At 50.5% G+C, this 14,481-nt stretch overlaps 1 protein-coding gene across 1 annotated transcript; it reads right to left on the reverse strand.

Moving 5' to 3' along the window:
• Positions 1 to 13,770: 13,770 nt before the first annotated feature.
• Positions 13,771 to 14,259, reverse strand: LOC135892028 (twist-related protein 2-like). Its single transcript, XM_065419710.1, has one exon. The coding sequence runs from the start codon at positions 14,254 to 14,256 to the stop codon at positions 13,771 to 13,773; it is 486 nt and encodes a 161-aa protein (XP_065275782.1). The 5' UTR covers positions 14,257 to 14,259.
• Positions 14,260 to 14,481: the final 222 nt, after the last annotated feature.

Consider the following 14,481-nt stretch of genomic DNA (forward strand, 5'->3'; position numbering starts at 1 on the left):
GCTACTGAGCCACGCACCAGCAGACGTGACTCTCATTTGACAGTAAGATAACAGAGGTTAGGCAGGTCACTTCAAACAGAGCTGGGCGCAGAACCCCAGCCTTACCCACCTTGTCACACCATCCTTCCGAAGAAATGGCCCGAACTGTGTGCTTGGCTCTGCTGTCTCTACGACTAGCTCCCGTGCTGCTCTCATAGCCAGGAACCCTCAGACCCAACCCTCCTCCAGTGCTCGCTCCCAAAGAGCTGCGTGTTTGCACACCCGCTGCTGGCTGCTCCACAGCCACAGAAACAGCAGGATGAAGGCGCCCTGTGCGGTGGATCAGACAGATGGAGAGTCGCACCCTGTTGATGACCCATGCGGATGACTGCAAGGTCCTCATTTGAATTTAAATTAATGTACACACAAAAATCCGATACACATATACAATCATTTCTGAACCGAACAAGAGTACCCAGGTGTGACTGCTGCAATGGTTTTGTATTGCTACTGGTGTATGGAGGAGTGGGCTGGGTGTTGCACTCATTGCTTGTTGAATTGCTAGCGCTTCCACTTGGGGTGATGGGATGCTGCTTTACAAACAGGGCACCTACCTGCAGTGTGTACCAGAGTCTGAGCGCAGGGTGTGGGATGTTGCCTATGTCCAGAGAGTGGAGACCCTGCCTGAGTCAGCACCCAAGCAGTCAGAAGTTGATGTAACAAACAGGTATTTCCAGACACAAGGTGGAACATTAGCACATACGGGGAGCAGATGCCTCAGGTCACGGCTAACGAGCTACTGAGCTTTCACTTGCAGTATGAATCCATCCCAGTTCAGTAGGGGTGGAAAGTTACTCCCATTGAATGGAAATTTAGTGGCCCTTGTATGAGCTGAGTTTGGTGGGTCTCAGTTCCAGCTCACTTGTCACAAGCCCAACATCAGCCTTTTCACTAACTGGTAGAATCAGCAGAGGCCCGACCAGCGTCCCTAGAGCAGACTTTTCAAACTTTTCCCAAACTTTTCAGCGTCATGCCGCCCCTAATCCCACCTCCTTCCCTTCCCTGCCCCCGCTCCCCCCCTGAGCCAGGAGTGGGGCCACGGCCCTGGGTGGGGGGCAGACAAGGGAAGGAGGCTGAGACTGGAGCTACAACTGGGGGCAGGGGCAGGGCTGGGGCTGGGCCTTGGGCTGGGTGCGGAGCTGTGGCCAGGCCGTGGTCAGGAGGGGCCGGAGCAGAGCTGGGAGTGGAGCAGGGCTGGGTGGCGCACTCTCCCCACCCTCTGTGGGGCCCCACTGCACCCCCCCGAACATTCCTCCATGCCCCCCTACGGGGGTGCGCCCCACAGTTTGAGGACCTTTGCCCTAGAGAAAGTCACCGGTCACAGATCAGACTGGCGGGGCAGTGGTGAGTAGGAAATGGATACTTAACAATCTGTTTCACCTGTGACACTCTGAGTACCTTTCCCAGCCCTGAAGAAGAGCTCTGTATTGCTCGAAAGCTTGTCTCTTGCATCAACACATGTTGGTCCAATAAAAGATATTACCTCCCCCACCTTCTTGCTCTAGGAAATAGATAGACAAAAGGCTCCATTATTTACTTGGGCTGTCAAGCCCAGTGCTTTTCACAAGTACTAAATATGTACAGCTTCTTTTATAAGCCGAAGCGTATAGTCACATGTACCTTTTTTGCAAATATTCAAATTAGCTCATTACATAATTTGCAGGCAATGTCACTGATGGTGCTGCATAAAACTTGACAAGTGGGCCCCCTTGATCTCTAGCTGTGTGTGCCCATGTCTCCGTCTGATGGGATGGGCATGGTGCCCTGAGAGCTCACGTGCGGCTGAAGTGGCACTCATGGCTTGGCCAGTGAATTGCACCCACACAGGATGTCTCTCTGGCTCCTACCCTACATGGACCCTTCCTTCAGCAGCGTACGATTGCCTTGTGCTGCTTTGCAGGGCTCTCGGCCCTGGCAGCCTGCAGTAAGATTCTGGAGCCGAGGCCCATCCCCTGGAGTCCATGAGGGACTAACCAGAGCTAAGGAGATGCCAAGTTGGCTTCAGCACTCAGGTGATTTTTAATCTTTATCTCATGCAGCGAGCAATTGCATCTCTTAGGAAAAGTGACCACGTATAAATACTGAGGTCAGTATCCTCACCCTTCGTTTGTGCGGTGCCCAGCCCCTGCTTGGGGCCTGCAAGCACTAACACTACACACAACTCAAGGAAGAATAACAGCCTTGGACCCCCCTCCCCTAAAAGCAGCCTGACCTTCAGAGGGGCTGAGCACCCACAGCCCCTATCGGTGAGAAGTCAGTGCGGGCTGCCAGGCCAAATTCCGGTGTCCATGCCAAGGTAAGGGCTGTACTTGGGCGGCTCTCTTTCACAATTGTGTCTTGTCCAGCTTCCGGGGGAGAATCCCAGCATTCAGTCTCCAAGAACACACATGCCTGGAGGCAGAGGAGGCCGATTCCCAGCACATGATACCAGCTGCTCCCAAGGGGAGGTGCTTTCTCCTAGTTTCCTGTGCAAGTTCATGTGAGGTTGCACCAAGGCTCACTAGAGTGGGCCAGGATTCTGCAAGGTGCTGGGGGAGCAGAGCGCCTTCCCCTCCCACTGATTCTAACTGGGAGCTGTGGAGACCCAGTGCCTCTGAAAATCAATGTGGAGTCACTGCAAGCACCAAATTGAAAAAAGGACTCCTGGGGGCTATTGGACTGGTGACAGCAGGGCTCACTGAGCATTGGCCTGGGACTCGGATGTGAGTTCAGTTCCTGCTCTGTCATGGCTCCGTGGGTGACTTTGGGCCAGTCACTTTACCTGGAGTCTCTGGACCTCAGCTCCCCGTCTGCAACTAGGGATAACAATCCACAAGTGCTCCTAATCCTTGCCTTGTTTGACTCACCTATTTAGACAGCAAATCTGCAGGGCCTGGGCCAACCCCACTGATGTGGCTACAGAGTGCCCAGCCCAATGGATCCTCTAGGAGCTACTGCAGTGCCAGCAGGAAACACCCATTCATGATGCTAGTCAAAAACTAACAGGATGCAAAGCGACAGTATTAGTCTGCTGGGTGTGACTAGAGAGCTATTAAAGGTAACACCTCCTGCCGATAAGAGTCACCCCACAGTTATTCAGACATGTTAATGGCTCATTCAACATTTTTTGCTTCTCACCCCCCTGCTTTTTTAAAGGAAATTAAATGCAAAAATATTTATTAATGCAGCCTAGTCACTCTCTGTCAGATCCCAGGGCCCTTTCCATGCCATTCAGATATGAAACACTGACTAGTTTCAAAGACATTCCTTTGGGTTTAAATGAATGCAGCTGAAATCCTAAGAGCCAGATTCCTTGCAGGGATCATAAACCAGTGGATATTTTATTGATCACTAGGGCAAGGCTGTGTAATTTTATCTGTGTTTTAACTTTAATCCTGACCAATGTTAAGTACTTGCCTTCCTGCTCTGTATTGGAGCTTCCCTCCCGCCCCATCCCTCAGTCCCCAGCCCCCACCCATCCACCCACCCTCACCCCGTGGGGACGGCTCAGAGTTAAATGCTGTGCACTTTACTAAAAAGATAAAAGATGTCACTGAAACTACTGTCTGGAACTCCCATAGAGGGAACAGGGAAGGCCATTTCTTTCAGCGAAATTAGCCAAGCCCTGAAAAACCTGCCTCTAGACCCTTTGATGCCCTCGAATCCCCAAATCCTCCTCAAGCCGGGAACATGGAAAGTCAGAGGGGAGTCCACTGGCAGTAATGGTTGGAGAGGCCATGTTACTCCATGATGAGGATCACAAGCAGGGGCATCTCCCAGTTTTCCCAGCGCCTGGCTGGCCAAGATCAGTGCCGGGGTGCAGAGTAGCTGGCCAAAGAATGAGGCGATGCTGGTAGGAAGAGAAAAGAGCTTTGGAAACTGGCCACAATTATAGGAGCCCCTGTTGTTGACAACAACAGCCCTCAGTTTGTTAAGCTACTCCACAGCCGCGGGGGGCCTTCTGAACTCCTCTCTGCCCAACTAATCATGGCAGCAAAACCCATCCACTTCCTTCTGCTGCTGGCTGGAAGGCTGTGGCCCAGCCTGTCAGACCACAGACCATATGTGATCTGCACATCCATGGCTCGAGGCTTCAGGATTGCAACTCATTACAGCTAGGATGGAAGGCACATGCCCTGAAAAAGCTCCAGCTGGTACAAAGTCCAAATAAAGGCCCCGGGGGGCAGGGGAAGGAGGGGTGCACTGCTCTCCCCACTGAATACAGCGTAGTCACAGCCCTCCCTGGGACTGGCCCCAGCTTCCTGAGAGCTGCCTCCACAACAGAGACTGCCCACGACAGTTCTGCTGCACAAGAGCAATGGAATTTTCCATCACTAGGGTCACTTTGCATTTCTACAGCCCCTTCCACTCAGAGAACTCAATGCACTTTGCTCATGAGCGCAGAAGGAAGAACCCCCTCTCCCCCAGGGTTGGACAGGCACCATGGAACTCGCAGCTAGAGATGGGCCACATTTTTTGGACAGTATATCCAGAGGCCTCATTCCCAAGTGTTTGCAAAGTGCTTTGAGGGGAAGGGGCTGTAGAAATGACAATTGTTATTAATTATCGGCAATGACTGGTTACTAATCAGCATGCTCCTCAGAAGTGGAGCTGGGAAAAGGTACTGACAAACCCCAAACTGTTGCCTCACATCCTCACACAAATAGATCCCGTCAAGCTAATTTGATACCTTTCTTTGATGAGATTACAAGCTTAGTTGATAAAGGTACTAGTGTTGTCGTAATATACTTAGACGTCCATAAGGCATTTGACTTGGTACCGCACAACATTTGGATTAAAAAACTAGAAAGCTATAAAATTAACATGGCCCACATTAAATGGATTAAAAACTGACTAACAGATAGGTCTCAAAATGTAATTGTAAATGGGGGAATCTTCAAGCGGATACAGTTCCAGCAAAGCCCTGCAGGAATTGGTTATGGCCCTAAGCTATTTAACATTTTTATCAATGACCTGGAAGAAAACATAAAATCATCACTAATAAAGTTTGCAGATGACACAAAAATTGGGGGAGTGGTAAATAATGAAGAGGACAGGTCACTGATCTAGATCAATTGATAATAGGGTGACCAGATGTCCAGATTTTATAGGGACAGTCCCAATTTTTCACATTTGCTGTCTGGTCATCCTACTTGGTAAATAGTGCACTTGCAAACAATATGTGTTTCAATACAGCTAAATGTAAATGTATCCATCTGGAACCAAAGACTGCAGGCCGTATTTATAAGATGGAGGACTCTATCTTGGGAAGCAGTCACTCTGTTAAAGATCTGGATGGTGGATAATCAGCTGAACATGAGCTCCCAGTGTGACGCTGTGGCCAAAAGAGCGAATGTGATCCTGGGATGCATAAACAAGGGAAACTCGAATGAAAGTAGAGAGGTTATTTTACCTCTGTATTTGGCACTGGTACTGCGGGAAGATTGTGTCCAATTCTGGTGCCCAAAATTCAGGAAGGATGTTGATGAATTGGAGGGTTCAGAGATGCGCCATGCGGATGATTAACGGATTAGAAAACCTGCTTTATAATGATAGACTCAAAGAGCTCGATCTATTTAGCTTGACAAAGAGAAGGTTAAGAGGTGATTTGATTAGTTCTACAGTACGCATCTACATGGAGAACAAATATTTGTTAATGGGCTCTTCAATCTAGCAGGGAAAGGTCTAACGTGATCCAGTGACTGGAAGTTGAAGGCAGACAAATTCAGACCGGAAATAAGGCGTACATTTTTAACAGCGAGAGTAATTAACCACTGGAACAACTTACCAAGGGTCATGGTAGTTTCTCCATGATTGAAAAATTTTAAATCCAAATTGGAAGTTTTTCTAAAAGCTGCTCTAGGGATTATTTGGGGGCAGGTCTCTGGCCTGTGTGAACAGCAAGTCAGCCTAGATGATCACAATGATCCCTTCTGGCCTTAGAATCTATGAATCTACACGTGCACACATGCAGTGCGGTGATTGCTTCTTATTCCCCTCCCTCACACAACTCGGGATGTGCCCTGCCCCTCCGGTACCTCTTACCCAGCTGGAAAAAATGATGCGATGCCAAATGAATTGTCCCAGCTCAGAGCTCCCTGGTGCCTCCCAGAAGAGCTTGTTCTCTCAGGCCCAGATCCCTTTGATCCCTGTTGGCTGTGTATTTATAATCCATCAAGAGGATGGGAATGAAGTGCAGGGGCCAGAATGAGGGGACACACGCACCCCCACACTTGGCTGAATTCAGATCCACTCCCTATGGGAGAGAAATTGGCTTCAGCTTGTAGGTGACTCTGCTGGGTTTTCCTAGCAGGGACATTGGGGTCGGCTCCCTCTGCCGAGGGCCCTGAGGATCAGAGGGACTGTGGTGGAGACTCCAGTGGCTCATAAGAACTTGGCTGCTCCCCAACTCTGGACACAGAGCCATTCCCACGTGGTGTTCTGCAGGGTACTTGGCTGGTCACTGACCATGCAGCATGGGGATGGGGGTGGGGGCTGTACCTGTGTACGTCGGGAAGTGGGCAGGAAGCGACACTCAGGAGGGCAGAGAGTAAGCGTGAACACCGCAGGAATGCCCCACAAGGCTGCAGAGCTCTTCCCTGCTCTCCTCTACCCACCAGGACACAGGAGCCCCCTGAGCTGTTCCAACAGTCACTGAACCCCCCATTGTGGGAGCATCCCCCCAAGCCTTTTGTCCAGTCAGATGGGCTAAAGCAGCCCCGCAGCCATGCTGGAAATCCTTGACATGTTGGTCTCCCTCCTGGGGCCCCGCGTCTGGTCCAGCAGTCAGGGGTTGGTGCCAATGCTGGGCTAGGCCTAGGTGCTAGGGCTACTGCGATCACAGCCCCCATAGACCTAGAGACACAGCAGGGGCCATGCCATAGGTCTTTTCTTCCAAGGTAGACGTACCCTGCGAGCACCCGCTCGGGGCAGAGGCAGACGCAGCTGTAGCCACACACCACTGCCCACCGAACTGAGCAGGCTAAGGTGAAAGCATCAGTGCCCTGCATGAGAGCAAGGGGCCACCACGCTTGTCAAGGGAGGAAGTCGTCGCCGGTTAGGAGAGCCTTCCTGTCATTAAACCCACTGTGCGCTTCCTCACAGCGAGCGCAGGGAGCAGAGCAGTCCCCTCGCAGCAGGGACTGCATGGAACAGCACCTGCCATAGCCCCTTCCCCAGCTCTCCTTCCACCTCCCATGGGTAACAAAGCAGCTGAGGTATCTCCAGTGCCCGGTGCAGGAGGCTCTGCTGAAAACCCCAGCTGGGGCCCCAGACAGTTAGGAAAACTTGCCCACAGTGATGGTTTCTTACTGCCCCAATGATAGGAGACAGCTTTGAGACAGGCAATCTGTTCCATGCCCGCACCTAAGCCTTGGGTTGGCTAGTGCTGCCTGGTTGGCGCTGCCAGCCACTCAATGCACCTGGGCAATGCTCAGGCTGAAGTTGCCCATGAATCAGATTACACATGTAGTTGCAAAACCCAAGGGCAGAGAGAAATCTGAGCCAGGCAGTGAAGAGCACGGCACAGGCACAGACCCGGGTCTGGACCCAGCACAGCCAACTGAGGAAAACAACATGGTCATAGCGCCACTGAAGTCAAGGAAGCACTGATAATTAACAGCAGTCAAGGCTCTACCCCTGGATATACTTAGTCCTGCCATGAGTCGACTAGATGACCTCTCAAGGTCCCTTCCAGTCCTGTGATTCTATATTTAACATGCACCCTACAGGGCCAGCACTGTAGAACGCAAAAGACGTAGAAGAATAGAACACAAAGAAAATCTGTTCTAATATTTCTGCAGCAGTAAGAGTGAAACATCGCTACAGCAGGAATCTACTGTCAACAGACCCCTCTCTGCTACCTCCCTGTGGCCTAGTGAACGTGTTAAAAGTGCAGAGAAAGGCAGCACCATGGTGATGGGCAGCCTTGTAAAAACAGCAAGGTAGACAGACAGGTATGGACCCACAGGACACTGCATGCCTGCCTGGAGAGTTCTGCTCTGGCCCAGCCAGAGGAAAAGGCCCTTATTAATGTCTGACTGTTACTGAGGGTTAGAGCCTTGCAAAGAAAAATCCCCCGTGGATCCTCTGGGGCAGTGGGGGCTTAGCAGAATCCTCCGTAGGAGCCAGACCAGGCCAGTCTGGGCCTGGGGAGTCACATAAACACCCAGCACAGCTGGGGAAATTACAGAAGAGAGAATCCTTTTTGTCACTTTAAAGCCAAACGGTAGGGCAGAACTGCAAACAACACCGCTTGACACTAGAGCCCCAGCTTGACTTTCCACTTCTCTCCCCCGTGGCTGCCCAATTAACCCCATACCAGATGCCCCCTCTCACATGGGGAAGAGCCTGTGGAGCATTTAACTTTCATACTTAAGAACGAAGTGTATGAGGGGCTCTCACTTCCAGCAGTGTAACCCCAATGGTTTACCCCTGAACAGCATTACACGGTTGCCACAGACCTTTCTTTCTTTCTTTCTTTCTTTCTTTCTTTCTTTCTTTCTTTCTTTCTTTCTTTCTGTTATAATTTTGATGTACCCAACCAGACCAATCAGACAGGATTCTGTTTCCCTGATCCATAGCACGATTTTCATTGGCAGGATCTCACTGCCTTTTCCTGAGTCCATGACATTGTCCCAAATCGGCTGCCCAAGCAGGCGTGGATCTGGAGGAGGAAGCCTCCCGCTTATCTTCCCCTTTGTTGCCTGATGCTTTAGCATTATTTTGTAGGACCTAGTTATAAAATAGGGGGAAAGGAAATAACTATCCTACGGAGCAGACTCCGATTAAGGGCACCAGTCCTCAAAAGGCAAGTGCTGAATTCCATCAGAGGCTTTTCAGATTGGATAACTGTGTAAGGGCATTGTAAAAATACAATGAATCCAAGGAGCCAATTTAAAGTCAGTCAAAGAATATCACCCTTAACAGCTCCAGAATTTTTTTCCCTGGAGATTTTAAATTATACCCTCATTTTCTCCCCATTTATCAGGAAAAGGATCAAGGCATCAGTTTTAATGTGCTCGAGATTGTATTTTTTTTTTCTGAAAATTGCGAGCTCGGTGGATTTCAAACATTAACTTTTCTTGCCAAGGGGCTCCCTCCTCGCCCCCAGTGATGTCTCCTGCTTCACAAGCATATATGCACACTCAGCTGTTCAGCGGCCTTTGATATTTAATAGGCAAGGTTCCAGTGGAGACAAGTATACTGCAAACTCAGTAGGCATTAGCTGCTTTGCATTATGAAATGACAGCCCCATTGCAAACACTGCATTCACTAACTGACTGGCGAGATAGATGCAGCCTTTGTAACTAAAGAGCATTTCCCTGAGTGCCGCTGCTTCTTCCTTTTGCCCTCTACCTTGTAAGTTCTACTGCCCATTATTTCCCTGCCTAACTTGGAGCTGTCAGTTGGTATCATTGTGGCAGGAATGCACAGTACAAACAATCATCCATTTTGGAGACCAATGTATCACAAAAAGACCAGGGTTTCTAGCAAGCATTTTGGAGCCATCTGGGCTGAATATGAAACAGGACTATTAAGAACACCAATAGCTCTGTACTTACAGGACTGGGGGGATATTTACAAGAGTTATTTCACTGACGGGGCTTTCACTCATCGGTTTATCATAGGAACGAAACCCCTGCCAAACACAGACCAGTTTAACTACATGCACACGCAGTCACAGAAACAGATGCAGACGTGCACATCTTAGCAAGCCCGACACCCACATTCACGCTGACACGTGGCTCAGCATTTGCAAAAAGTGGCCATTGATGCCAGGGACTTTCATTCTCAGATGTCCCGCTGAGGCACACAGCATGGGAAAGCACTCCATCTCTAGAGACAACCCAAAGCACGCAGGGCATTAGCGGCTTGTCTTGATCCAAAGCCCAGTGAAGTCATAGAGTGTCTTTGCATTGACTCAAATGGCCTTTCGCTCAAGCCGTAGATGACTGAGACTGAGCTAGCTTTCTGCGAACCCACCACTAATAAATGTTCTGCTACACTGTCCAGTTGGAGCAATAACACATCTGTCCGTATTAACTTCATAGGAACAAAACTCGCCTTCTGACTTCTCTGTCTGAGTGTTTAAACTGCTGCCTCCAGCAGTCACATTTACTGCTGGACCATCTTCACCCTGGTATTACATTAGCAGAGTCACTTTCAGCACTAACTTCACTGGGATTGCACAATAAATCAGTGCTAATTAGGCCTAATAGTTAACAACCCTATAAAGGACACTTAAAGAAACACCGTCAACTTAAAAGCCACATCCTGCCATCTGACTGTATTTCACCCACTGTAGTTGCGTGGGCACCCACACCTCACAATGACAGGCACAAGAGGCAAACAACTCTGGTTTTCAGTGTACTACCGTGTCCATTTAGCGGCATTCTGTGCAGAGACAGGTTGTTTCCATGCTTCCCCGGTTGTTCGAGTGCATCACAGCGACATGACAGAGACAAACATCTTTAAACAACAGGGAAACACCATTGTAAAATAACAAAAATTGATCTGAGGTGAAGGGCAGGTGCCAGGGTGTGTGCGTGCGTGTGCACGCGCCCGCGTGAGTGAGCGGCTCAGAGCAGGGGCTGAGGGGTAGACATACAACCTGAAAATACTTTTAACTTCTCGTTTGGACTGTTTAGATTTTATGACAATGGTGCCTTTACAGTGTGTGACCTAAGGCGGTTTCTCTTTCCATGAATCCTGATTAAAGGCCCAACAGTGATTGCATCTGCTGCCTGGCAGTGACTGAGGTCAGGGATGGAGCTCAGGGGATTTCCACAGCAAAAGGGAGCAGCGAGCTTTTGGGCATCACATTGGAACAGACCAATAAATACTCAATTAAATAATAAATGTTCAGAAGTTGCCTGTGATTCTTGGTGCCGAGTTTTCACTGGTGCCCATCATGAGACACCTCACCCCAGGCTTGCAAAAAGAGCAGTTTAAATGGGGTGCCAAAGGCCACATTTCAGGTGCTGCTTGGCCCCGCTGATTTGCAGAGTGACTGGCACCTCCAGGTGAGGCAGTGAGGAGCCGTGTCTCAAGTTGGGCCCCAAAATTGTTTTCAGTGGGAGTTCAGCAGCGAACCTGCTTAGGTGTTTTTGTAGAGCCCACGAGGTGCCAATCTGCTTCTTTGGGCACCTAAAGACTGTTGAAATTCTGGCCCTAACAGCCAAAGCCATTAAGTAATGAATGGTCCCAGTAGCAGTGACTGAGAACCCAGCAGGTACAGAGGTAACTGGTCAGAGGGGTGCTGTATGGAACGGCAGAGAGTTCCAGTCACTGCTGCATAAGCCTCAGATTACTGATGCCCCTTCCCAGGAATCACCCGGGATTTGTTTCAATTTAGAAAGTAAAACTCTGGCTCCAACTCCTGCCTTTGGGGAGCCCAGTCCAGGATCAGATGAAACTGACAAAGAGGGGAGGGGGGAGGGACACGGGACTTGACCTTCCAGTGGGTCAAGAGAGAAAGAGGCTTTGGGCGCCAGGCTTCCCCATCTCCTGGCATAGGCGAGAGGGTGAGCAAGCCACGGGCTATTAAACAGAGGCCATACTCCCAGCTCCCTGCTAGTCCCTCCAGAACTGAGCTCTTCCCTTTCACCTCACATTTTAGATCACTCTGTGTACAAAGCCTGTTGTCCGAGGAAGGATAATTGCTTGACAGTGGTGTGTGGGTTTCATACACACTGGAGCAGGCGCAGATTCCATTAGGCGGATCTGATACCTTGATGTTTGTTTAACAAAAAGGGTCTGTAGCTTCATATTTAAATTGAAACCAGTGAAGGGCCTGATCCTGCCCACACTCACCATTATGGGTCTGATTCTGAGCTAACTACTCCATTGAATTCAGTGGATTTACTCCCGATTGAAAGTGGTGCATTGAGAGGGGAATCCAGCCCCCAAGTCATGTATTTGAGTAAGGAGACATGCTGGATCAGGTCCTAATAAAAGAATTAATATCTAGAAATAAAAATCAAAGGAGAAGGGTCATTGCATGTTGAGAAGTTTGGTTGCATCTCCTGGGGGGAGCAGAAATAACACTGACATGTTCCTCATGAGCTTAGCCTCAGCCTAGACCAGTGTGTGCCATAGGAGCCGGACTGACACAAGCCACAGCGGCCAGTTGCCGATTAACTAGGTGCTCCACTCTCCTGTCTGTCAGTATCCAAGGAGAGCCAGACATATTGATCCCAGCACCAGGGCCACAGCAGTGAGGGCGGGAGTCCAGGAAAGAGGACCTGGGCCGATCCACGGGGATGGAGCAGGAAGGTGGCTGCAGTGAGCTGGATGCGCGTCCATTTGGGGGATTGGAAAAAGGGACCGGTCATTTCTATGGATAATGAGAATGTCCAGAGCTCCTGTCATTAATGCTACCCAACATCTGGGAAGGGCTTTGGGGCGTCAGCCGATAGCTAATTATTAGAGACCACATCTGCTATGGCAGGACTCTTACACCTTTCTCAGCAGCATCTGGTGCTGGGCGCATCGGCGTCAGGACACTGGGCTAGATGGACTGTGGGTTGAATCCAGTCTGGCAATGCCCATGGCCCTGTGTTCTAGAGAGGTTTATAGCCTAGGAGATGACTGCTGCTACCCTTCCCAAATGACTGCAGTTGGAGCTTTGCCCGAGGAAGGCCAGGAGTTGGCTTTAATTATTATTACTATTTCTCAGTTATCTTGGATATCCAAGGATGGCAAGGGGTTGGGATGGGTCTGCGGATGCTGTGCTGTCACCCTTCCTTGCCCTGGCCTCCCCATATCCCTTTGTGCCTTTCACCGGACTCTCTCTGCCCCTGCAGCAGGTCCTAGCTGCCAGAAATAAGTAATTCGCTGATAGGTCTTTTCTCTCCTTTCTCAGTGGCTGAGAGGAGCAGAGCCAGTGGCAGAGCCTGAAGCCCAGAGAGAGCTTGGATGGCATTTGCGTGAGGCTGGAATGCATATAATATCCAGACTCAGTGCAATGTCTGCAGCAATATGTGTATGAAACTCCATGTCTCCCGCATCCTCCCTGGAGTACGTTATTCCTGGCATACTATAGCTAGGCTGAGCTCCCATCAGATCAGAGGAGGTTACTGTTCTCTACCCTTTTAAACAGTGCTCCAGGAGAGTAACAGGGCAGCCTCTGCCCCTGTGCAACTCCACTGACTTCAGCGGAGTCACTCCTGATTTACACCGGTGCAATGAGCTCAGAATCGGGGACTGCATCTTACAAGAATGCTGCATTTGGGGTGATCAATGCGGTAGCTGGGCCTGATTCCGTCTCTCTTACACTGGTGGATTGATTTCAGTAGAGCTGCTCCTGATTTAAACCACACTCTTGGGCTACAATCAGAGGATAAATCTGATTTTAAACTCCTGTTTTAAACCTTTCATTAACTGGCCCTTAGAAACAACCCCCCATTGTCGCTGGTCAATTAAATCAGTTGCTCTAGGGCTCTGCTGCTCAGATCCGTCCAAGGTCCCATTAACGTGAGTGGCGGCTTGGCAATGAAAGCTATCCTGTTAGCTTCGGGGTCAGCTACCTCGCCTGAGCACCGGGCTTGTCGCACGTCTGGGGTTTGTTCAAACACACTGCACATGGCGGGGTGGGGGGAGAGATGACATTTATTTTCCCTGGAGAAGCTACAAATACAGCCGGGGAGGTGCCCGGAGAAGGCAGGAGGGAGGGATGCAAAGGCAATGCTCTCAGTGGAGCTGGGCAGCAGGAAGCGTGTTATACATACCTGTTGGCTGGATCCTGCAGGCTCAGTGAGATGCTGACATGGACCAAGCCCCTTCCATCCTCCAGACAGAGAAGGCGTAGCTGAGCCTCTCGTGGGCCAGGTAGTTGCAGCTGGTGATCTTGTGGTCCAGCTCATCACTCTGCAGCACCTGGTACAAGAAGTCTATGTAGCGGGCGGCCAGCTTGAGTGTCTGGATCTTGCTGAGCTTGTCGGAGGGCAGCGTGGGGATGATCTTCCGCAACTCGGCAAAGGCATCGTTGAGTGACTGGGTGCGCTGCCTCTCCCGTACATTGGCGATCACCCGCTGAGTGTGCACGTCCTCGAAGGACTGGGGAACGGGGCTGCGCTTGCTGCGCTTGCCCTGCGGAGAATGCGAGCCACAATCCTCCATGGGTTTGCCCAGCTGGCCGCGCTTGCGGAGGCATTTCTTGTGAAGCCGTTCGCCCTCCTCCTCACTAGTGACCAGGCTGCCTTCGGGAGAGTCTGGGCACATGCTCTCCTCTTTCATCTTTTCAGAACTGATCCCCTTCAGCCCAGGAGTCTCTCCCACCTGGCAGGCACTGGGGCCTTGGACCTCACAGGATGGAGGGCCTGCAAAGGCCACAGTGCATCTGGAGAGGCAGCCTGGAAAGCAGACAAAGCCAGCTCAGGGAGTGCAGCCCTGACGTGTCCACTGGCCAGACTTCCCAAACTTCCTCAAGGCTCGGAGCCTCCCCAACCTTCAAGGAGCTGG

The sequence above is a fragment of the Emys orbicularis genome, chromosome 19 (assembly GCF_028017835.1).
Source record: "Emys orbicularis isolate rEmyOrb1 chromosome 19, rEmyOrb1.hap1, whole genome shotgun sequence".
NCBI classification, from domain to species: domain Eukaryota; kingdom Metazoa; phylum Chordata; order Testudines; family Emydidae; genus Emys; species Emys orbicularis.